The sequence below is a fragment of the Triticum dicoccoides genome, chromosome 6A, assembly GCF_002162155.2.
Source record: "Triticum dicoccoides isolate Atlit2015 ecotype Zavitan chromosome 6A, WEW_v2.0, whole genome shotgun sequence".
Classification (NCBI taxonomy): domain Eukaryota; kingdom Viridiplantae; phylum Streptophyta; class Magnoliopsida; order Poales; family Poaceae; genus Triticum; species Triticum dicoccoides.
Window position 1 is genome coordinate 343061569 of NC_041390.1, and position 25422 is coordinate 343086990.

General features: G+C 49.0%; 1 protein-coding gene across 1 annotated transcript in view; it reads right to left on the bottom strand.

The window, feature by feature from the left end:
* Positions 1-227: 227 nt before the first annotated feature.
* The window catches only part of LOC119316884 (GPI ethanolamine phosphate transferase 1-like), a 25750-nt gene continuing 555 nt past the window's right edge, over positions 228-25422 (bottom strand). The window contains exons 2-18 of the mRNA XM_037591268.1: positions 25122-25325; positions 23043-23198; positions 22268-22561; positions 21600-21817; positions 21425-21499; positions 21246-21312; positions 20632-20954; positions 19753-19986; positions 19479-19666; positions 19115-19250; positions 18924-19032; positions 12549-12651; positions 12256-12442; positions 11439-11537; positions 11295-11353; positions 1699-1804; positions 228-644 (exon numbers count right to left, since the gene is read on the bottom strand). Of these exons, the coding sequence (XP_037447165.1) occupies positions 480-644; positions 1699-1804; positions 11295-11353; positions 11439-11537; positions 12256-12442; positions 12549-12651; positions 18924-19032; positions 19115-19250; positions 19479-19666; positions 19753-19986; positions 20632-20954; positions 21246-21312; positions 21425-21499; positions 21600-21817; positions 22268-22561; positions 23043-23198; positions 25122-25325 (2723 nt within the window). The 3' untranslated portion in view covers positions 228-479. The remainder of the gene's footprint in view (positions 645-1698; positions 1805-11294; positions 11354-11438; positions 11538-12255; positions 12443-12548; positions 12652-18923; positions 19033-19114; positions 19251-19478; positions 19667-19752; positions 19987-20631; positions 20955-21245; positions 21313-21424; positions 21500-21599; positions 21818-22267; positions 22562-23042; positions 23199-25121; positions 25326-25422) is intronic.

The following is a 25422-nucleotide window of genomic DNA, read 5'->3' on the forward strand; positions in this document are numbered from 1 at the left end:
ATATTTTTATTTAAATTACTGTTGCACTGAAATATTTATGTTTTGAGTATATTTATCTTTTGAGTTCTTGATGCACCGTGGTACTTATCTTTGATTATTTTCAATATTCAGAATGTAAACAGAAAAAACAAAGGGGGCAGACATGTCTGCTGACACGTTCAAATGTGCCCACAGACATTTGCGAGTGGAAGCCTGATGATCCGTGGGGGAGATGCCCTAACAACCTCTAACTCATAAAGTCATAATGCGACCATTTGCATTAACAAATTCATGATGTCGTGGCCAGATTATGTCTTTAAGCAGGCACTTCTGTCTCTAAGAACGACAAGGGTAAACAAGTTAATCAACCCAATACAATGAATATATATAAACTACAAGAGCTTAGTCCCAAAACTTGGGCCACATATAAAAACACAGCCCATAAGTTAGTTCTACAAAAATGGATACATTCTGCAAAATCTATATAAAGTCAGATCAATTCACATAAATTTTCGCGAGGTTAATTGCCGAGACGAGACTTCGATATCTTTTGTGTATATATTTGTGAGTGCAAAAAGCAGCAACACGAAGACTACTTGCGCACTCACAATTCCGAAATGACTAATGCTGTTGCCAATCTCCATCCAGCTTCCTGTGTTTTGGACCTGTGGTTGAAATGAACAAGAATATTGACCATATTGTTTACTGCGGAAGTAGGAATTGCCATTTAAACAGAGATAATTATGTAGACAAAAACCTCCCTCCGCTCCTAAATATTGGTCTTTCTAGATATTTCATCAAGTGACTACATACAAAGCAAAATGAGTGAATCTACACTATAATATGTCTAGATACATCTGTATGTGGTAGTCCATTTGAAATCTCTAAAAAGACAAATATTTAGGAACGGAGGGAGTAGTCTCTGTTTGAAACACAAAAAATATTCTAAATTATGTGGGAACTGAACCATGCATTATGTATTCCATGTGACTCTCCTGCATGGCAAATGTGCCCTGAACATAGTTATCAGCATAGGAAAATCAACATGTATTGAGCATTTCATCAACAAGTTTGAACAAAGAACATCTAGGTTCAACGGCACTTCTGAAGAGAAGAATTTTGGACTCAGGTGCAGTTCAATTTATAATTATCGAAGGGCATATAACCCTTGAGGCCATGAACTCTACAACTTCAGTCTAAAAGCAACGGTTACAAGACCATTACTTGTACCAACAGAATGATAACTTACAAGCCCGCTTTATATACCACTATTCTAAGCGTGAGTGTAGAATAGCTTATTCTACACCCCCTAGTAACGCTATATACAAAATCTTGTAAAATGGTGTACAAAATGTAGTAATTTTGAAAATATTTTTTTATTATCCAAGTTTGTGATATACTATATTTTTTTAAAATCATTATATTTTGTATACTGCGTTACTATATTTTGTATGAAGTGTTACTGTGCTGTAGAATAAGCTATTCTACACTCACGTTTAGTTTAGCATTACTAACATGACAAACCAAACACCATTCAAATGTAATATAAGAAGTTTACCTGGCAGAGCTCTAACATGACAAACCAAACACCATTCAAATGTTAAGGGAATGAGAAATGACAAAAATTGTACTGTATATAAATTAACTATGGTCAATGAAAGAAAATAGCTAAAAGTGTTGAAAGAAAATTTCAGGTACATAAGGGCAGAACACACATACCAGAAAAAAGAAATGAATTGTCATCACATCTGAAAGCAGTATTACAAGAAAATAACAACCGATACGTGGAATCCGTACAATCTTGGTTATGGCACTAAATGTACATCTGCAGTAAGTCAGAACATACTGTATAAGCTTACTGACAAATAACAACCAGTTGAACTTGAATAAAAATGACTAAATTATCTAGGTGTCATATGGAAGGCCCAAAGCCCCGTCTTCTGCAGACTGAACATGTTCCGTTTTCTATTATATGCTAGACAGCAGACGCTAAATAGGCACTCCACAAAACGAAAGGTTCCATACGGAAGATGCCCCATATGTATGTTTTTCCTTTCAAATATGCTAGAGGCAGACTAAACATGTTGAACAGGAAACGAAATTATTCCCAAAACCACCCAAGTGTACTAAGTTGAACATTACACATTTAACCCGACTGCATATGTCTATATACATCCATATGTAAAATGAAGATGAAAACTCTATAGTCTACTATTTTGTCAGATACAAAAAGTAACTGGTGTTTTAGTAATTATCATTACCCATTAAGGACCAAGAGATATATACTCATTCATTCATGGTGTATCAATTATCTTGAAGCTGTACACTTAATTCTTCCAAAAATTGCCTCCCAGAGAAAAACAAGGGAAGGTAGATTAGGATACAGATTTTTGCTTCATCCTTGTATCACACAGCAAAACTTGTTTTGTAACAGGAACCCTTTTTTTCGAGAAAACGCAAAAGACCTTTGCGTTCCATTTCATTGAAAAGGCGGGAGTTTGGGTTACAATCCTCCTAGGAGGCAAACATACAATGCAAAAGCGCGAAATCAGTGTACATCCCAGGTTTGGGGGTGAGGGCGCGAAGCCCCAGCGCTCTGGCTCTGGCCCAGAGGGCCGCCTCCTCCTTGATCTTGGTCATCAGCGCCGCGGTTTAGGGGCTAGCTCTCTCGAAGACGTAATCATTTCGGTGTTTCCAGATCATCCATGGTATGACCAGGGTTGCGGAGGCGAGGCCCTTGCTCATGGGCTTGGGCGTGAGCTGCCTCACGGAGAGCCACCAAGAATTGATCGATGGCTCGCTGTCAGGCGGGTTGCAGGGTACCCTAAGCCAGCACAGTACCTCATACCAAATCTGCCGTGAGAATGGGCAGGCGAGGAGATGTTGGATGGCCTCCGGCGCCTGGTCGCATAGTGGGCAGCGCACAGGGTGCTGCAGGCCGCGGTGGGTGAGGCGGTCAGCGGTCCAGCACCGATCGAGGTGAGCAAGTCGATGGAAGAATCGGACGCGAGGCGGTGCCCAGCACTTCCAAGTAAGCTTCCAGGCGTTGCAGGTGCTGGATCCGTGGAATGTGGCTAGGTAGGCAGACTGGACAGTGTAGGTGCCCTTCGAGCTCCGAGCTCCACTTCCAGATGAGGCGATCCGGCTCGGCAAAAAGCGTCGTGTGCTCGATGAGGTGCCATAGCTGTAGGTATTCGCCGATCTCCTGTACGCCAATGGTGCCTTGGATGTCGTGCGCCCAACTGTTGGCCTGAAGGCCGTCCGCCACCGTCCGCAGTGTTCGGCGGCACTTTGGAATGCATGAGTATAGTCATGGCGCGATCTCGCAGACCGAGCGTCCCCCAATCCAGCGGTCCTCCCAGAACAGGGCCTTCATGCCATTGCCGATTTGCATGGTTGTCGAGGCGGAGAAGAAGGCTCGCTCGTCGTCGGAGAACTATAAATCAAGACCGCTCCAAGCTCTGGTGCTGTCAGTGCAGCTTAGCCACAGCCAACGTGTGTGTAGCGCGAGGCCGGTCCGCTCGAGGTCGTGGACGCCTAGTCCTCCAAGCAAGATTGGTCGGGCGACACGTCACCAGTTAACATGGCAATTGCCACCGTTGGCTTCCATGCGTCCTGCCCAGAGGAATCCCCTCTAGATTTTCTCAAGCGCCTTGATGATCCTCTTCAGAGGTGCTAGAACCGGCAGCTAATGGATAGGAATTGCGCTGAGCACGGCTTTAACGAACGCGAGGCGGCCGGCCTTGTTCATGAGCCGCGCCTTCCATGTAGGGAGCATGCCCGCGGTTTTGTCAACCACGGGCTGGAGTAGAGCAGCGGAGGGGCGCCTGATCGTCAATGGGATGCCAAGGTAGGTGATCGGCAAGTCCACGATGAGGCAGCCAAGCAAACCGATGACGGGCGCCACCTCATCGTCATCGCAACGAATAAGAGTGGCCCAACTCTTTAGGAAGTTCACCTGGAGGCCCGAGCCACGTCCAAAGAGCTGCAGGATCGCTTGCACCGCCAGGATGTTGCCCGGCGAGGGGTGGCGGAATAGGATCATATCGTCCGCATATAGTGATACGGCGGGGATCGGTCGCCGGGGGTGGAGCTGTTGCAGGATGTCCAGCTCGGTGCCGCGGCGTAGGAGGCGGACATGCGTGTCGACCGCTAGGACGAATAGCTGGGGCGAAAGGGATCGCCCTGTCGGAACCTGCAGCGGTGCCAGATGGCCGGGCCAGGCTTGCCATTCAGGAGCACCTTGGTGCTGACCGAGGAAAGAAGAATGGCCAGCCAGTCCAAGAAGCAGTCGCCAAATCCGTAGTGGCGCAGGACCTCGAAGAGGAACGGACAGCTGATCGAGTCGAAGGCCAGTACGCGAGGGGCCCCAAGCTGATGGAGTAGGCGCGCGGACTGCCGCACCAGGACGAAGTTGTCGTGTAAGCTGCGCCCAAGGATGAACGCGTTCTGGTTCGCGCTGACGAGTGCGTTGAGCTTAGGCGCGAGTCGCAACGAGAGAACCTTCGTGAAGATCATGGCGACGAGGTGGATGAGGCTTATGGGTCTGTAATCGCCGAGGCGCGAGCATCCGCACGCTTAGGCAGCAGCATCAGGAGCGCCTGGTTTAGGCAGCTAAAACCCCGGCCTCGAAGCGCGAATAGCTGCTGGAATACGTCAACAAGGTCTTGTTTGACGATTGGCCAACATGCGCGCAAGAATTCTGCAGTGAAGCCGTCTGGACCTGGCGCCTTGCGCGCGGGCATCCGCTTGACGGCCTGCCAGATTTCCTCGGCGTCGAAGGGTGCCTCGAGGTCGTCCAGGTTGGCAGGCGTGATGAGGGCGGAGAGCTCCAGAGTGCACTCCCGGGGCACGGCGGTGCCAAGCAGGGCATCAAAGTGCGCGTATGCCGCCGTGGCCATGTCGCTCGGGTCTGTGATCACCTCATCCTCGACCACAAGGCCGTGCACCATTTTCTTTTGCCGTCGATAGGTGCATTGCTGGTGGTAGAACGAGGTGTTGGCGTCACCGTCCTTTAGGGTCGCGAGGTGGGCGCGCCGGTGGGCAATGGTGCACTCCAAAGCAAGGCCAAGATAGGAGGCCTTGATCTGACGACGCAACCAGTCCTCATGCGGGGACAAGGCCCTGCTCTCCTGCGTTGTGTCGAGCCGAAGGAGAAGCTCCCGAGAGATTGCCAGCTTGAGGCGCACATTGCCGACGGTTCGCGAGCTCCAGCTCGTGAGTTTGCGCGCGATGGCCTGCATGCGCATCATGAAGCGCCGGAATGGGTCAATCTCGTGGACCGAGTTCCAAGCTTTCGCGACAACGTCTTGGAAGCCGTTAAGGCCTCGAAGTGGAAACGCCGATGCGTCAGTGCCACCGAAGAGCAATCCAGGTAGAGAGGGTTGTGGTCGGAGACGACGGAGGCGAGGCAGTGAAGGTGACACACGCCATGCAGCTCCTCCCAGTCCGTGGTGTAGAGTACACAGTCGAGGTGGGCGAGGGTCGGGGGCGATTGCTCGTTCGACCAAGTGTAGCGTCTCCCGTTAAGGTAAACCTCCTTAAGTGCTAGGTCGTTGAGCACGCATCTGAAGCGACCCATCATGCGGCGGTTGACGTTTGCATTGTTCTTGTCCTCGTCATGGTATATAAGGTTGAAGTCCCCGCAAAGCATGCATGGCCCAGGGCATTCATCGCGGATGTCGCGTAGCTCCTGTAGGAAGGCAACCTTTGCGTCGTCATGCTGGGGTTCGTAGACCACGGTGAGCCACCATGGAGTGCCGGCACCGGACAGGGTAGAGACCTTCGCAGACAAGGCATTGGCGGTGAAAAGAGGATTGGTGATGGTCACCTCTCTACTCTTCCAGGCAGCAGAATGCCGCCACGGGTCCCTAGTGCGGGCAGGTACACGTAGTCGTCAAAATCCGAACCAAGAGTCTCAAGGACGACCGACGAGCAGATTAACTCCATCTTTGTTTCCTGGAAGCAGACGATCAACGCGTTTGCGGTTACAACTAGCGACAGGATGGCGTTCTGGCGAGCGCGCGCGTTGAGGCAGCACACATTCCAAAGTAGGATCTTAGGGGCGTAATACATGGAACAGGGGTCGACGAGCGGGCGCGGTAGCGCGGCTAGGCCTCGATCGGGCTACCGGCGATCACCGTGGTGATCAGCGCGATGGCAGGATCAATGGGGAGCTCACGATCGACCAGCGCGGCGATGGCCGAGAGGACGGACATGGGGAGAGGCGTCGCGAAGAGCCCATCGTAAGTTTGCATCTCTGCAGCCGTAATCTTCTGGTTGAGTCCGACGATCCCAAGAGTGCGCAGGATGTGGATTTGAGCGCGTCTTTCCGCCGTGGGCGGAGTTGCGGTCTTGCATGTCGTGGAGGAGGCAGATCACCCGCGCTGAGGGGTGAAGTTGGGCGGGCATCGCCTTTGCCGCCTCCCCGGGGTGGGTAGGGCGGGGTCGATCTGCTTGGTAGCTGCAGCGACGAAGTCGCCTAATGTCCAGGTAGTTGTCGCTGTTGCAGCAGCTCGCGGACGGGAGCGGCGCATCATGACCAGGGGCGAGGCGAAGCGCGTGGGGGTTCCCTGTCTTGAGGGGCTAGCAGCCTGGGCCAAGAGGCTGTTCATGGGTGCGGCATGTGCTACGTGAGGGGCCGCCAGAGAGGAGCCCGGGCTCTGCGCATTTCTCTCGGAGGGATCCAGAAGCACTCCGTCTTGGTCGCGTGGCAGGGTTGGCACAAAAGTTTGAACTTGCAGCATGCCGTCCCGTGTCGAGGGGATTGGGTCCGTGGACTGGTCAGCCTGGGGCATCACCACAGCAGGCGCTGACGAAGGCGAAGCGCCTCTTTGCCCCGACAAAGGATCAGCCTCGGGCCCGTGGTTGGGTGAATCTAGGACCTCACTGTCCAGCGACAGGTGGCCCATGGGGCTCTCCGGATCCACAGGGCTGCCAGGATTGGCCGGGTGCACTACGGCAACTGCATAGCCCTGGTCATGCGCGCAGGGTGACAGCGGCGGCGCATTCGAGGGGGGTTCTCCGCCAAAGGGGGTAGGACATCTGGCATCGGGCCGTCCTCTCCAGGACGCGTGGGTGGGCCAGCGAGCAGGGGTGCAGCCTTGGCACAGCCTCTGCGGCGCGCTTTTTCTTTCCACCCTCCTTCCCCTTCTGGAAAGGCGACGAGAACACCGTGGCCCACCAGCTGTGGGTCAGGGTTCCATCGTGCGTCCATGAGCACGTTCGCGCAGTGGCGCCGCCTCGACCGTACGACGGCGGGATGCGGGCCAACCAGTGACGACGGCTATCCCATCAGCACGGGCACGATGGTCGATGGCTCTCCAGCCAGCCAAGTCCACAACCATGCCGTCCACGCGCCGTCGCCGGCGTCGGATATGCGCCGTCGCTTGCGGCTACGGCGGCGGCCGCGGTTGCGCCCAGCCTCATCCTGGTGTGCCTCGTCGCCAACGTCACCACCAAGCACGCAATCACTCGGGCTTCCGCCGCTGCCGACAGCGGCCGAAGCAGCCTGGTCAGTGACGGCGCCAAGGACCTTGATGGACACGGGGTAGATGAGTGTGCGGACGGTCGGCGGCAAGGTGCGGTTGCGGGCGGGGACAGTTTCCATGATTTCCAGGATGGCTTCATGTGCGCACCGTCAGCCGAAAAACGGCGAGGTCAGCACGCGACCACGTGCTCAGGTGCAGCCGCTCGATCCAACAGCTGGTGCCGAGCAGGTGCTTGGCGGTGGAGAGATGCCAAGCCTGCACCGGGATCCCATGCAGCTCCGGCTGGATGGTGTGCTCGAAGGAGCTCACGCCGACGTGGGCCAGCTTGTTCCATGGGCGGAGCGACAAGGTGAAGCCGGGTCTGTTGATGAAATGGTCGCCCGCAAGACGATGCATGGTCTCGTTGGTGAAGATGAGGAAATCCTCCGGGTGGTGCACGTGGACGGAGAAGTCATCGGGCTAGAGGTCGAGGGAGTGCAGCACAGCTTCGACCTCACCAGGCGTGACCACCGGCCTGGCTCCCGTGATGGAGACCACCATCCCACAGCGCAGAACGAGCTCGGCCTCCTTCATCTCAACGGAGCGTGGCATGACCACACGCACCGGGAGGGAGGGCTGGGCCGGCACGGCGGAGTCGCATGCCGCAACAGGTGGGGGCGGGGCCAGGAGGCGCTGCGGCTCCCGCGACGCAGCGGCCGAGGGGGTGGCGGCGCGAGGGGGCGCACGAAGCACGCCACGGCAATACTTGTGGCAGTCCCGGGAGCCGTGGCCGAGGTAGAGGCAGCGGATGTCGTTCGGGCAGTCCCTAACAGGGTGCGGAAACAGAGGCCGGCGCTCTCCGGCGACGGGCTGCGGGGGCTGGGAGCGCGTGGCCGCCTAAGGATGCGCGCGGTGGCGACGGTTTCTGCGACATGGGAGCATACACAACTACAAAGTTATTAGACTGAAACTTTGTCCAGCAGATCAACATTAACTTAAGGTTAAAGTCACCAGTGAAAATAATTGGACCGGGAGTAGCACTAGCCAGAGATTTTAGATTAGCCAACAAAAGCAAGCTTGTCTGCAATAGATTGAGGGCCATAGATGTTTACAATTGCCGCTGTTTACCAGAACTTCTTTGCAAACAGTTGATGGATACAAAATGAGCAGAGCAAAGACTCGCACATACTGAAAGAATATTATCCTTCCAGGCAGTGATCACTCCTCCACTAGCACCAACAGATGGGGTGAAAGCGAAGTGATCAAAACCAGGACCACAAAATCATTAATAATGGGGCATCAAGCATATTCATCTTGGACTCTTGCAAACAGACAACTGACACATTCTTCTGTTGCATAACACCTGTAATAGCAGCTCTAGGGGTGGGTGAATTAAGACCACCGTACATTCCAAACCAAGAAATTGCACTGAATCATGGAAACTAAGCTGGCAAAGACTAGGAGGCTGTAAGATGCAGATACATAGCACCATGATAGTCGCTCGAGCAGTCTTCTGCATCCTGCGGCCACCAACCGCGTGCAGCAGCGCGTGGGCGCATCAATCTCCACCAGAGCCAGACCGTCCTTGACGTTCTGCCAATACTGCTGCTACTAACAGAGCAGCAGGGTCCTGCTGCTTCTCCTCAAATGGCAGCCCAAGCTTCTTGCAGATCAGCTTCTGAGCCTGCGAGATGGCATCGCTGCCGCACCTAGACTTGGCCCGATGGTGACACCTAAGCCTATTGGTTTGAACAGTGTGATTGCAAGGATGCCCGGGATCACAGGCTCGGGGATGTAAGCGATGAACCGGTCGAGGGCGGCGGAGGGGGGACGTTGTCACCGTTGGCGAGGGTGGCAGTGGGGGACGAGATCAGCGCGGGCAAATTGGTGGGCAGAAGACACACTGCCAGATATCTCACTAGCAGCAGTCTGCTGAATCGCATCTTGGGAGGCCAGGGAAACCTGCATGGGCGCAAGAGGGTTAAGAGAAGAGCCCAATGACGGCCGATCGACACATGTCATAAGGAGCGGGCGGCTCGGTTGCACTCTCAACGTTTTCCTGGCCCAAAGGCCCTTGGAAGCAGCCCAACTACCGGCTCGGCAGAAGGCGGGGGCAGTAGGTCATGCAACTCCAGGCGGAGAAGTTGCAAGCCCGCTTCCATCTAGTCAATGACAAGGGCAGCATGCACCGGAGCGGACCCAAGGATGGGCCCGACAGAGCAGGTGGTCTAGTCCCTCGCCTTGACCGTCTCGCGGTAGGCGTTGAAGAGGGAGGAGCCAGGGCTCGCATTTCCATCGCCCAAACATCAGCATCATAACGGCAATGCTCCAGCCGCGGTGCAGCCAAGAAGAGAAAGCGCTCATGGGAGGGAGCGGGGCAGAGCTCACGGATGCTGAGGGTTGCACCAGAGTGCACGCGAGCTTAGGAGCTACAGCAGTGGCAAGCGGCCCGCCTGTGCAACCAGACGTGGTACAGCTGTCAGACAGCGTGGGACGCTGTGAGCATGCGCCCAACTGCACCGTTAGCCCACCGTTGCCCACCATGGACAGGAGGTAACACAGAGGGGAGTGTGTCCTGCGTCGCTAGGTCATCCACTGGAAGAGACGGAACAGGCGCCTGCAAACCAAGCACTTGCGGAGGGAGAGGCACAGGTGCCGGCAACAGACTGGACGGCGGCCCAGCATGGTGAGCACCCGGCTTGCGGCGCCAATTCGAGGAAGAGCTCCTGCCAAGACGGTACAAGACCGAACGGGCAAGCTCGGGAGAGGGGGGGCATCGATAAGCCCTCAAGCACAAGGGTAGCAACAGATGGAGGTGTCCCAATAACCGTCACCAGCAGCATCACTAGACGCCGCTAGAGTGCCCTCATGACACGGGAAGTAGGCGAGGGAGTCGAGATGGATCAGCACCGGGCACTGCAGGGCCACGGGGTGTGGGATGTCCAACAAATCCCATGGGTTGTCGTTGATGTTCTCGTCGAAGCCGGTAGGCGAGGGAGTCGAGATGGATCAGCACCGGGCACTGCAGGGCCACGGGGTGTGGGATGTCCAACAAATCCCATGGGTTGTCGTTGACATTCTCGTCGAAGCCGTCCGGCAGTGCGAGCAACTGGAGGGGTTGTTGTTCGGCAGCGATTTACCGACCCTAAACATCACCTTCTTCAGCGGCAAGTTGGGGTCGGCCATCCAAGCGTACACAATGAAGTGGCACATCGTCTGTTGTGTCGTCTCCACCAAGAAGGCCTCATTGGGCAGGCCCTCGATGAAAAGCCGGACGCGGTACCTAAGGAGGATCATCTCCGCGAAGAGGTTGGCCGCATAATCCTATAAGCAGATTGTGCCACATCCATCCATAAACAATCTCGCATATCTTGCTTTGCTGCTCCTTCACTATGGACGTTTGGAAGTTGCTGCTCTCAATGCCCAACCTGAAGCTGTCTCGAGCACCTTCTGCTGCTAACATTGTAGGCTGGTGGTCTAACGCATTGCTGCTCTCTCGGCTAGAAAACAGCATCGGTGGGGATCCCTAACCATCCTTGCGAGGTGGATGGTCTAGAAGGCAAGGAGCTGCAGGATCATCAATAACAAAGCTATCGCTGCTCATCTTGTTGCTAAGATCTCTGAACTGAATGTATGGTGTGGCGCCGGGGTGCCAGGGTGCAGTGTGACATCCTGAACATCTCTATTAATCTCTTGTACAGGCTAGCATCTCAGGTTTTTCTTTTCTTTTGTGCTTCGCTTTTCGTGTTCTGTAACTTCATTTATTCCTCTTAATATAATTGAAAGCAGTGCTGCTGCATTTCGTCAAAAAACTCACATATGATCAAAAAGGCAGAGAAAACTTACATGACAAGCATATATGGAATGAACAATTTGAAAATAAGAAGTGCCGTCATAAGAAATGGCTGCCATGAAAAAAAAAGGAGGAATGATCAGTAACTGGAATTAAAAAGACGACCTTAAAAAGAAAAACACATCACAAGCACTTACACTAAATATTGTGATGAATCTGTACACAGATGAGATCTCAAAGCTTGCAATACTTGCAAAATTACCAGTTCCAAAGAAAGCAACATTGAATAAGATCATCTGCAAGGCAAAATGCATTTGTAAAAGATACACAAGAACTAGTAGCAGAGGCCTTGGAACTTTGGAGCTGGTAAGGTAGGAAAGGTGGATGTGAATGTTGAGTGGCCTGAAAATACTGCATCAATCAAGAAATGCCTTCACACAGCCAATGGGTGTCAGGCTTGTGGAGGCAAATATGTGACAACTTACAAGCACCAGAACATATATAAGGCAAACAAGGAACCTCAAGGGACTTAACAAAAAATGAAGTGCACTGATTTCAGTTCAATGAAACCCAACAATCCCTTTAACTCACTTGATATCGCTCATCAGAACCCTAAAATTTTAAGCCTATGATACTATCAATTCCATTGTCCTACTGCAATACCATCGAGTCTTTCTTCCTACCTATTGGCATGTCTACTGATTTCACAGGCTCCATTGGCTATCCCTACTAAAGGATTCAGCTTTGACTGTAGTTAATACATCTTCATATTGGCGGATGACCCGTGTTCATAAGATAATTAAATTTTTTTCAAGCAACCGGCAGGAGTGCTGCCTTTTCATCAAGAGAGGAGAGAACAAAGTATGTTTATAAGCTATTATTAGTCAGGAACCTTGTATAGTGCTGAACATCTTCCTCAGTGCTGTTATGCACCTCAGCTATGGATTGAGATCATATTACTCAGAAAGCATACTGCAGTCCAGAACACAAAATGGGAAAAGATCATAGACTTACAAATAACAGAGGGATTCGTAAATCAGATAGTTGTAAGCATCTTTCGTCATAGCCATAAACTGATCCATCCGCAAGGCCACTGTGGCATGAAGAATTGCTTCCTTCAGAGCAATACAAGTTGGCAGATTCAAGAAATGTCCATCCCATGAGTACCAGCGCAAAAGCACTATAGAAAACCGCTTCATAGCTGCAGAGGTCAAATTTTCAAACAACGTATGATGTACATGTCATCCCATGGATATATCAACAAAATCTTTGATCTATGAATACTTCAACATAAGTTAACTGCATACCCAATAGAAAGCAGCAGAAACGGAGGAGCAAAACCCAAGAAGATAGATGTAAGACGGGATAGAACACTACAAGGTGAAAAGAGCGGTAGCGCCATCGCAAAACCTGCCAAAACATGATATGTTAAAAAAACAAACACCCAAAAGTCTTAGAAGTTCAGCAAGAGCAAACCAGGATAACAATAATCAAAAGATAGCCCATATGGTTTCAACAACAAAATGGTGCATGTTTAATGCAGTTTAGCAAACTCGATTTCAGATAGAAGAAGCTTTGTTGATCCGTGTGGTAATGTAAAACTAAAGTTAGTTTCTTTACCCGGGATCAGCTATTTCTCAGTGTCTCGGATAATTTGTATTTCCTTCTTTTAGATGTACAGTTTCTGTCAACATATTCCAGTGCAGTCCTGAGATCTTTTCCCGTAAAACTGAACACTGACATAAGAGCAACTCCAATGCGCCGACCCATTTTGTCCGCGCGTGCCCGTTTGGGTCGCAGCGGACAGAAAAGTCGGCCCAACGCGCCAACCCAAACGGACCCAAACGGACGTGCGTCCGCTTTTCGTCTGCCTGACGACCCATTGCTGGCCCAAATTTGGGCCTCATTTGCGTTGGCGTGGACACGAAGCGGATGCGCGCTACGCGCGCCTGCTCCCCGCGCTGCTCCCCCTGGCCCGCCAGTCGGTGGCACATTGGCCATTCTCTTCCACCCCCATCGACAGCAAGCCCTCGCCCGCCCCACCCCGTCGCCGGCACCGCCCAGCTCCGGTGCCCCTGCCAGCAGTCCGCGCCCACACACCTCCCCCGCACACTGCCACCTCCCACATCGCCGTCACCACCGTCTCACCGCCGGGCCACCGCAGCTTCCCACCCCCACCCCGACGTCGCCGCAAGCACGAAGTCGCCCCCGCGCCCCCGGCCAGCTCCTTCGCCTGACGCGGACAAGCCAGCTACCTGGTCCAGAGGAGGCGCGCGTCTCTTCGCCGGCTAGCTTCTTCAACGACGCCCGCAAGTTGTTCGACAGTTTGCCCCCAAGGTACAAATGGACTCCGGCGACGAGTTCTTTTTCCACAATTTCCTCTGCGACTCCGACGATTCCTCATCCGACGATGAGGAGATGGTGGCTGCCTTGTTGGTCTATGACCACCTTAGTAGGAGCGGCCGTTGTTCCGGGGCTCGATCCCGGGGCACACTCCGGCGTTGAATCGCAACCGAGAGAGCGGCCATTTCCTTCTTTGGAAGGACCACTTTGAGACACCCAGCCCGCTCTTCAAACATCACCAATTCCGGCGCCGCTTCCGTATGGCTAGGCATGTTTTCAACCGTATTCGGGAGGGGGTGGTCGGATATGTTAAGTATTTCGAGTGCAAGGAGGATGCCCTTGAAAAGATTGGATTCTCCTCTTATCAGAAATGCACTGGGAGTACCCGGTGATCTCATTGATGAGTACGTCCGTATGAGCGAGTCTACGTGCCTAGACTCCATGTACAAGTTTTGCAAGGCTGTGATTGCAATGTTTGGCCCTGAGTACTTGAGAGAGCCAACTGCCGAAGATATAGACCGCTTGTTGATGATGAATGCCAGCAGGGGCTTCCCAGGGATGCTTGGCAGCATAGACTGCATGCACTCGGAGTGGAAGAACAGCCCTTCTGCTTGGCAAGGGCAGTATAGGGGCCATGTCAAGGCTTGCATTGTCATACTTGAGGCCGTGGCCTAACAAGATCTCTGGATCTGGCACTCTTTCTTCGGCATGGCCGGATTGCACAATGATATCAACGTGCTTCAACGCTCGCCGGTGTTTGCAAGGCTTGCCGAAGGCAACTGCCGGCCGGTGAATGTTAACATCAACGACCACAACTACAACAAAGGATATTACCTAGCTGACGGTATCTATCCTTAGTGGACCACTATTGTGAAGACAATCCCCAACCCTATCGGAGAGAAGAGGAGGAGATTTGCCCGAGAGCAAGAGAGTGCTAGGAAGGATGTCGAGCGTGCATTTGGTGTGTTCTGCGATCTCGATGGGGCATCCTTCGGTATCCTGCTAGAACTTGGAGCACCAAGAAGTTGTGGGAGGTGATGACTACTTGTGTGATCATGCACAATATGATAGTAGAGGATAAGCGCCCAGGACGTATCTACGATCAAGGGTTTCAGTTCCAAGGTGACAATGTTGTGCCTGAGCATGGAGGAGGAGCGGCAATGTTTGCACAGTTCACCCAATTTCATAATCAAATGCGTGATTGGGAAACTCACATTCAGCTGCAAGATGATTTGGTTGAGCATATGTGGGCTCATGTTGGCAACCAATAGATGTACCTTTTTTTAAATGTATTTAAGACAATTTAATTTTTATTCGGCTTGTAAACTACAATATATTTATTTGGGTTGTGGAACTATGCTATATTTGTTTGCTTGTGAAACTATGCAAAATGTGTGTATATTGATTGAAACACCACAGCAACCCGGCCGCGCGGGCAAATATGGGTCAGCGCGTTGGGCGCACTGCCGACCCAAACCAAAAACTAGGCGGATGTCGAGCGGACGGCCGACCCAAACGGACAAAACGCACGTCTGTTTGGTTGGCGCATTGGAGTTGCTCTTAGTGATTATGAATAAAGCTTATCCGAGAAACTTCACATTTCTGTGATATAATCATCCGAACTGATTGGACTATCAATTATCCTGTATTCCTATTACAACAATGAAAGAGAATTTTGTACGAGGTGATAGTCGTCAAGGCATCAACGCTCTATTAAGGGCAACTCCAAACGGCCGACCCATTTTGTTTGGTTGGGTCCGCGAGGGCAAAAACCACGGCCCAACGTGCGGACGCAAACACATCTTCTGTCTGTCTCGTGTCCGTACGGACGCAAATCCGCCCCAAATTGGGCCGAATTTGCGTCCACACGGACACGAGACGGACGCACCGCGCATCCACTCGTGTCCAGCTCAGGCCCACGTGTCGGCCACCCAACCGACCCCCGTTGGTCCTACTTAATTCCACGTGTGCTGGCAGGCCCACATGTCAGCCACCCAACCTCCTCCCCACGCGTCTTTTTTAATGCCACGTGTGCGGGGGGCGCCCAGTTCTCTTCCTCTTGCCCCGCAGCCGCCCGACATAGAACCCTAGTCGCCGCCCACCGTCCCACCAGCCACCGGCACAACAATGCCATGGATATGGATCCCCGGGAAGGTCGAGAAGCACAAACACGAGGCCGGCTCCACCTCGGGGTAGAGCCGACGCCGCGCGGCAAGCTTCACCCTGACGCCACATGCGGCCCCACGACAACGTGTGTACGTCGGCGTCGAGCAGTGCGAGCGGTACTGGCAAGAGGCCACCCCGGTGTCGTGGCTTGACGTCCACTTACCAAACGGCTGGCACCTGAACCCGAAGAGGATTCCAATGCCTGCCGTTCCGGCCTCCGGCCGCACACGCGTGGACCTCCGTTGCGACCCGGCGTTCGCCGTCAACTCGCCATTCTGGGACACTTGGTCCCATGACGATCACAACGTTGGCGTCGTTCCTACTTCGCCACTCATGCGTGTGCGCATGGCCCCAGTCCTTTGCCACCAACCGACGAAGCCTCCAGCTCTGACGAGAACGATTAGGCCTACAAAAAGGCCATCGAGGACTCCCAGCTCGCCAAGCAAGCCGAATGAGAGGGCCTGACAGAGCAACTAGCCTTATCGGCCGCAGGCGATGTCTCCGTGCGAGAGCGGCATCAGCAGCCGGTGGAGACAGAGAACGCGCTAGGGCCATTGGCGGGGCAATCTTGGTCATGGACGACCATGGTGCCCTACTCGCCGAGGTGGGTGTCATGCACGCTCATGTGGTTGGGCGCGTCCGAGGAGGAGGCCGAGCGGCACGCATTGTGGGAGGCCAAGCAGCGGCAGGTGGCGCGGCAGGATGCAGCGCATCAAAATCAGGCGGCGCAGGCGGCGTTGTTAGCGTGGCAGCAGGTGTTTTCATGGGAGGGGCCGGTGTTCGTCAATCTAACCGAAGAGGAGGACGACGGCGACAACTAGAATAGTTTTATTTAATGTTTTTTAGTTTTAATTAATGTAAGACTGGACTTCTGTTGGCTGTTTATTTTTTTAATTCGCAAATCCGGACCACGTCAAATGCGTCCCTTTTGGGCGTACCTACAAGCCGGTGGATGAAACCAGACTTTGTTGTCCGCCTAGCCGACCCAAACCGACAAAAAATAGACACATTGCGTGTCCGCTTGAGTCGACAAGTTGAAGTTGGCCTAAGACTAGTGGATACAAGTAGATTGCGTGTGTTTTGCAGCCAAGGATGACACTATGACCTTGATTCAATTGATTCTTAACAAACTAGTATTTGCTTTAAATTTTTAGTAAGTATTAGTGACGGTCTAGGAGTCCTATATTTCCTTTCTTGTACCTCAAGACTTTTGTACCATGTATATGCCCCTCTGGCCTTGCAATACAATCAAGTTGCATCCATAACATGGTATTAGACCTCTAGGTTCTTTTTTCGCAGGCACAACTCGTGCTCCAATCCAATATCGTGTCGCCGTAATCCTCTCGGCCGGCTGCTGTTTTCCTCCTCTACTGCCTTCATGTAAGACTGCTCTGGTCGCTACTCTCTCCCATGATCTGCCTCAAGTCAACGCAACGCCATCACCCAACAAGTCCCGCTGCCGCTCTTCGTCACCTCGCCCACGATTCACGCTTCTTCCCGATTGAGATTTCCTCCCGCTGTTGTTCCAGATCAAACTCTGTTGCCATCGATGTTCCAAGCCGATGTTCCAGCTCGACGCTCAGGCCATCGGCTCCTCTTCCGCCCCCCGCCGGCCGCCGACGCGTTGCGCCCCATGCACCCCCACCCATGTCGTCGGCACTCATCCACGCACGTTCCGACCAGGTCGGTTCAGCTGAGTAGCTTGCACACGCATGTTGCGAGTAGATCTGCTCCGCTGAGTTAAAAAAAAACAGAATGTTCTCGTCAGGTATGCATCTCCCTCGCTCCCCGACTCTTGGACGGTGTTTCCTATATTGGTCCCGTCTCGCACATGCGCTGTCTCTCGGTGCTTGGTGCTCGTCACACCTATGACGTCGTCCTTTCAGACATCTTTCGCAGGCTGTGCTGGTCACTATACAGCAAATCCTCTTGTGACCTTCGCACATGGTTATTGTTGCTCTACACCGACTCCCTTAATTGTCCGATGATTTTTGACGGTGCTCCATCTCGCGCATGCATCTTCTATCGGTGTTGCCTGCTATTCCGCTACTTGTTGTTCTTTGCTGCTCTTTGTCAACATCTAATGTGCACGGCTTTCTCCGCCTCTTCCACTCTTGCATTCACGATGACTTGCATCTCTGTCCCATGTATGCTTTCTAGTTCCTAGCTCTATATTTTCCGCTGCGTCCACCAAATCCATTGATATTTTGTGTTTCTCATGTCATGCAAGTCCACCATATTGTCTGTCAGCCTTTTTCCGGTCCTTGTCCTTTCTATAGGATTTTTGTGGCCTCTCTTTGCATTGTTGATCTACGCCCATTCTCTTGTCGCCGGTTTTCTTGGGCATGATTTTGTGTGAAATGCTTCATTCTCTTGATGTGTCATCTTCTTCTGACAACCCATCTTCTCTTGATACTTATCTTGTATCTTCTAGTGATGCTGTGTCTGCAGTGTCTTCCTCTGATGCGCCATCTTCTTCTTTGGCTTGACTCGACAAGTTTTGAAGACTCCTCATGATACGACGACACTCTCAAGACGCGGAATTTGGATTATCAATTTTCTTTATGGTGTTACACTTCTTCAAATGCAATGCTATTGCATACGCTTTGCATTTGAGAGGGGGGGGGTATATTAGCATCGGTCTAGGAGTCCTATATTTCCTTTCTTGTACCTCAAATCTTTTGTGATATATTAGATATCAAGCCTTTTGTGCTATATATATGCCCCTTGGGCCTTGCAATACAATCAAGTTGCATCCATATAACATTAATGTCCTTTTCAAATCTCCAATCCACAATGGGTAGATCTATCGCATATATGCGAACACATAGTACTTCAGAAGCAATACATTTATCAAATTCAAAGTGGATTCCCCTCTCGAACTGAGCTATTTCTGCTTTTTCTAACACAAAGTTAGAGTTGTTCGATGGAAAAATATTTTTATAATCTTTTCCTGCTTTTTCTTTTAAAGTGCATTGGCATGCCAAAAGGTCGGCAACCATCCAAACAAAGACCAATTTTTGAGCCATGGCCAAAATTTTGCTAAGGTACACTTTGGCCACAATCCAAGCATTCCCATAGCCATGAAAAACTGAAGTGAGAAAGAAATGTGAGATACTGGAGATACTTAACAGCACGACTGCAAGATTATAGGGTCAGTGTTTATGGCTTACCAGCTACACACCAGTTGATCAACTGGTGCAACGGGTGCAGTTCTTTGTGCTGGGACCGATGAGATGTAGTTAACCACACCATTATTGAAGACACTGAGATCAAAATAACCTAGAGCACATGACAGCTGTCAACACTGTCTCAACTTAACTTTCACAAAATAAATATCAATACAACAAATTGCCTTTTGTACCTGAACGAAAAATAGCTTGGAGGATTTAGGGGCTTGTTTGTTTGCTCGATTAAGATACAACCAAAAGGTAGTGGTATTGATGGTCGCCCATCTCGAAGCCATTGCGATCAGTATTATAAGTGCCCCACTAAAAATTCTGCACAAGTAAGATTCATCAAATATAATAAATGCAAGTAAACACAAAACAGAAAAATTAAAATGTGGTGACAGTTAGATGTGTATGCCTTGACTCTCAAAGTCATAAATTTCAGAGAACAGCATTGATAGCATATTATGTATATGTAACTTTTAAACTCTCTTGTGTTAGCTAATATTAAAAAAATGAAAGAAACATTGTATTAATACTGTGAGCAAAGAAGCATACACTAAGTTGTTGTTCTCTGGAATTTCAGCTGGCATCAATGTGAATACAGACAGGAACCAGCATGCGAGCCATGTGTATATTGCAACAGCAGGGCTAGCTTCAATAGAAAAGGCTCCACAAACTGAAGCTAGTATCCCAAGGGCCAAAAAGCACCAGGTATAAAGCTTCCGATCAAAGAAGCTCATAACCTGCACAGAAGTATCAAATCCCATGTCAAATATCAGTCTTATAAAACTTAAACATTTGAGATGTCAATAACAGGTGGTGTACGCACCAGAAACTCCAATATGAGCAATGCAGCAACCGAACTGATCAGAAGATTCATATTGTACTTAAATGGCATATTAAACAATTCTCTCCATGCTGACTTCATGAATTCATAGTTTTGTACAATTCTTGTCCAAAGGAATATTGTCACAAATACATAAGCATGGTAAAGAGGTGGAGATTTCTCTAGAAGTAGTATAATGGATGATAAACCCATGAACAAGCATCCACCTATGTATACCTGAAACCAGGAGAGATAAGATGAAAATAGTGTAAAGGACCACATCAGCTGTCACCAAACAGAAAAGACATTCCAGTAAATTATAATTATAATTCATCATTTCTCAAGTAACTTTGAACAGTTCACAAGATGAATAAGTACCAAACCCATATATTTTGAACATAATTCTATCTGTCGCTTATGTAAATTTTACAGCAATGCTGGATTTCATTAGGGAAAATATGGGTATCTGAGAGAAAAAGAATGAACAAGTACCAAACCCACATATTCTGAACATAATTCTATCTGACGCTTATGTAAATTTTACAGCAATGCTGAATTTCATTAGGGAAAGTAAGAGTATCTGAGAGAAACAGAAACAAAACATATATGAAAAGGGCAACCCGGTGCATGTAGCTCCCGCTTGCGCAGGGTCCAGGGAAGGGTCCGACCACTTTGGGTCTTTAGTGGATAAAAAATATATTGATGACAATCCACCCTGAGCAAGCTAGAGAAGGGAAACTCCATGGACTGACTCCATTGTCTCCACCCCATAGGAACTACAAGATCACCGTAAGGACACCTTCGGCATCCAGGAGTCTATAGCAACAGAAGCATGTGTTCACACAATGTTATAGACATAGAATCGTACTTAGATAATCTTACTTTCATGGAGGTATTCTTGGGATAAACTTGAGTCCTCTTTAGAAGATTAGCAGGAAATGTTGTATAAGACTGTAGCACATGTAGAATGAGGTTTGCCATCCATCCAATGTATCCAAGGGTAATGGTTGTCATTAACATGAACCAGTCGTATGTTTGGAAATAATGGAGACCAGCAAGAGCCATACTACGGAGCTCTTCAGAATACTTCATGGCAGTTTTGTAGTCCCTTGCAGATATTAGATCTTCGATTCGATCGAGGACAGACGAATAGTTCACCAGTGGTTTAAAAGGCTTGAAATAGAGTGAACTGGATTGCTTCTGCTCTGAGATTGTCAAGGAAAGACATGTGTGGAGTAAGAATATCATCCGATGTATTCAGCTTGGAGGCGATAAATTTGCATAAAGTACAAAGGTGATTGCCATGATGGGATAACAGTTTCCAACGGTCTGCTGTAAAACATTGACTTCAGCGGACAAATAATGAAATAGTCCCCATCAATCATTATCATTCCAAGTCTTATGTACAATTGAGTGCAACAGCCTACTAGCTTAGAAGAGTGGAGTAAGCAAAAAAAAAATACAAATATGTTTCAGATCTTGTTCTGAATGGGTACCTGACTTTCGGAGAAACTGGTTAAGAATTTGCTTTGTGTTGGCCAGAACTGCTTCAACTTCATCAGACTGTAAAATAAAAGAGAAATAATTGGGATATAGAATTCAACGAGAAGTTTGCAAGCCTAGGCTGCAAGCACAGAAGAATTTTTGGATAGTACTGTGGTGCTTATTGCCTAACCTTGCTTAACTTCAGATAATGAGAAGGTAAGTTCCCCACAGAATTCAAAGGGCATGGCAGACCAACAAGTGTCGCCTGCAAAATTTATGAACGACTGAGAAAATGCAATATTGTGTTTACAAATGTAGAACATGCTGAGGAAGAAAGGAAAATAAGGTATACTATTGTAAACAACCATTAAAGGAGCTATATCAGCCTGGTTGACATCAACTCTTTCGAAGCCTTCAAGAGCCCAGTTCTGTGGCGTGGGCATATCGTGTCTGTGGTCATCAACAAACCGAAAGCCATCATCAGGTTTGTCTGTATAGGCCAAGAATTTTGGGCTCCTGATTCCAGCCCCCCATGCTACAAGTGGAGTATCAGTATTTGAAGGGTGTCCGTCTCCATGGCTTCCTATCAGTAGAAATGCATAATTATATTAGTATCATAAAAACATTGGCATCATAAGATATGATGAGCCATGTACTACCAACCAACCCTATTCTCCAAACTATAAGTGAAAAATCAAAATTGGCATCATTAAAATGCATAATATGATGTACCAAGTACCAACCAACGCTACTCTACAGAATAAAAAGTGAAGCAAGAAGCAGAAGCCTCTGCTATTACTAGCAGGTCAGCAATACATGTGATTGTGATGCACAACACCCTGAGGCAATGCCATGCAAGGTTAGACCAAAATCAGTAGACTGTGGAGTGTTAAGATGCCATGCCCTGAGCTGTCAAACCCTGTAGGTCTAGAACTTTATAGGGATCTCTAGCCCTAAAAAGCATATGGAAAACCCGAAAAAGGGGAGGGAAGTTGATGGGTGAAAACATTGTGTGTGTAGTACTTTATCGTACCTTTGTCGCTCATTCCATGATCTGCAGTAAAAACATAAGCTGTTCGGTTGTCATTGAAGTAGCTTTCCATGAGATTGTACATTCTCTCAGCTATTTCATCAACAACCTTGACATTGTTCAGATAGATGCTTGAATAGGGCCGATGTGCATGACCATTAGAATCGCAACCCAGCAAGTGCAGAAATATAACCAACTTATCCTGTAGGAGTAACTGCCTCAATTTAACATCATCAAGAGACCTGTTGAGAAGACCTTCAAACTGGTCAAACGACCAATGATCCAAAAATGATGCATCTGCAATCAAGGTCTCTAACCAAGTGAATAAATGATTCCATAGACAAAATAAATCAGAAAAGTAGAGGATTGATGCCTTAGATTATGTGATATTTAGAGTTTCAATTGGATCAAAACATTTAATTATTCATACAAGAAACATAGCAATTGCAGTATTAACTTTTTTTAACTCATCGCACAAAAGGTTATAAGTTCAACAATGATAATTGCGAGTTCCCAGATTTCTGAAAATTATGACCTAAACTCAGAAAGCAGATCTAGAACCCTATTTACATCCAAATTATCAACTCAAAGACTGTAACATAACTTTTAGAGTACAGGAATATTCAGTATGATGTGCATGCATTAAGTAAGCACAGCATTACCAATATATGGTGACAAAGGCACAAGATGATTCTCTGATTATCATATAAATCAAAACACAGTAAAATACAGATGATCCCGTTGCGAATTTGTTGCATGCAGTATCAATAAGTCTGACCTGTTGCAAAGTCTTCGTATTCATGTGGATAACTACCCCAGGTACTGTGAGGTAGGCTGCTACAGAATATAGGAACAATATCTGGACTCCCAAACGAGATAGTGTGTCGACTTTGATTGAATACAGAATCAAACTCAACTGGATTGGCCTTCCATCCTGCACTAACAATAAGTGAAATGTGTAAATATCGTGGAAGCAATTTCATGCAACAAGTCATCAGTTCCTACATTTATCTCTGAAGTGCCTTCATACCCCAAATTTCCAATAACACGAAACAAACTATCGTACGACATCAGGGAATAGCACTATAATTGGTGTTTGTTAATTATAATCAAGTGCAGGCAGTAAATCCTACAATTACAAACAATCATACTCCGATGGACCATGGTCACTGGGACATGGTCCAGTACATGCATAGTGGCAAGTATGTCAGTGGACTGTGTGAATAAGTACCACCCGCAGTATTCCAGTAGTAACAAAAAAATAAACAATCGCACCTGATTCATACATATCACTCCAAAGTCCTGATAACTGCCAAGGAAGCCCTTACCAGATTAAGCAATGAAGAAACTGAATCCAGTAGACTAGAATATTACAGCAAGCTGAATGACTTGTTGTAAAAACATGTAATTATAATCAATGCAGGCTGTAAATCCTATACTTTCAATGAATCATAATCCGACGGACCATGGTCACTGGTACGTGGTCCAGTACATGCATAGTGGCCAGTATGTCAGTGGACTGTGGGAACAAGTGCCACCCGCACTATTCCAGTAGTAACCCAAAAAAAAAACAATCGTACCTGATGCACACATCACTCCGAAGTCCTGATAACTGCCAAGGAAGTCCTTATACCAGATTAAGCAATGCAGAGACTGAATCCAGTAGACTAGAATATTACAGCAAGCTGAATGACGTTGTAAAAACATGTCCATGTGAGTCTTGTCGAGTCCAATGTATTTCCATGACTTAACTTGCCATTGTTCTTATCCACAAACACCCACCACTGAACACTAACGCCAACGTTGTAACTGAGACAGTGTGTTCTAATCAAATTGCTCGCATAACTCCTAAAAACTGAAATAACTAATGATGACGACGCGTTGTACACCCCAGTGCTGCTCCAGGCTACTCCTTTTCCCCAACCTCACCGCCATATCCCAAATTTCCAATAACACAAAACAAACTATCACACGACAGCAGGGAATAGAACTATAATTGGTGTTTGTTGATTATAATCAATGCAGGCTGTAAATCCTATACTTTCAACGAATCATACTCCGATGGACCATGGTCACTGGTACATGGTCCAGTACATGCATAGTGGCCAGTATGTCAGTGGACTGTGGGAACAAGTGCCACCCGCACTATTCCAGTAGTAACAAAAAAATTAAACAATCGTACCCGATGCACACATCACTCCAAAGTCCTCATAACTGCCAAGGAGGCCCTTGCCAGATTAGGCAATACAGAAACTGAATCCAGTAGACAAGAATATTACAGCAAGTTGAATGACTTGTTGTAAAAACATGTCCATGTGAGTCTTGTCGAATCCAAAGGTATTGCCATGACTTAACCAGTCATTGTTCTTATCTGCAAATACCCACCACTGAACACTAACGCCAACGCTGTAACTGAGACAGTGAGTTCTAATGAAATTGCTCACGTAACTCCTAAAAACTAAAATAACTAATAATGTAGACGTGCTGTACACCCCAGCGCTGCTCCAGGCTACTCCTTTTCTCCAACCTCACCTCCATTACCACCCACCCACCCCTCTCCTTCCCAAAGACAGAGACAGAATTGTCCTCCCCTCACATCCATTGCCCCCTCACCCCTCTGTAAGCTGTGCCAGAATCGTCCAGATCTTTGAAGTGTGATTATTAACAGTAAGTAACTACTTTGGAGCCTTAAAATGTATGAACCGAGCATGTTATGGGGTTGGCAGTAACCACAACTAACAGTATGAATTCAAGTTGGCAGTAAGCACCAACAACCAACATTGCACTAGCTCTTATGAACATGAAGAACACTACTGCCCAATAGAGATACACTGGAACTAGAGATGAAACAGCGCACCTTTTGTTACAGCACTGGGATCCTCGTAGAAGCCGGCGATGATGGCGACGTGCCCTGGCCTGGACTCGGTGGGTGGCCGCGCGTGACTGACGCCCCACCGGCCCTTCTCCTCAATCACCCCACGCAGGAATGGTGCCCTATACCTTCCCCGCTCGTCCGGCTCGAAGAACTTGTCCGCCCTGAGCCCGTCCGCTGCAGCCACCAAAATTTTCAAAACCCTCACTGCATCACACCCACAGAAAACACGGACGAAAACCCCCCAAATAGAGTGAAAGCCTGAGCAGCAGGATCAGAAGAGGGT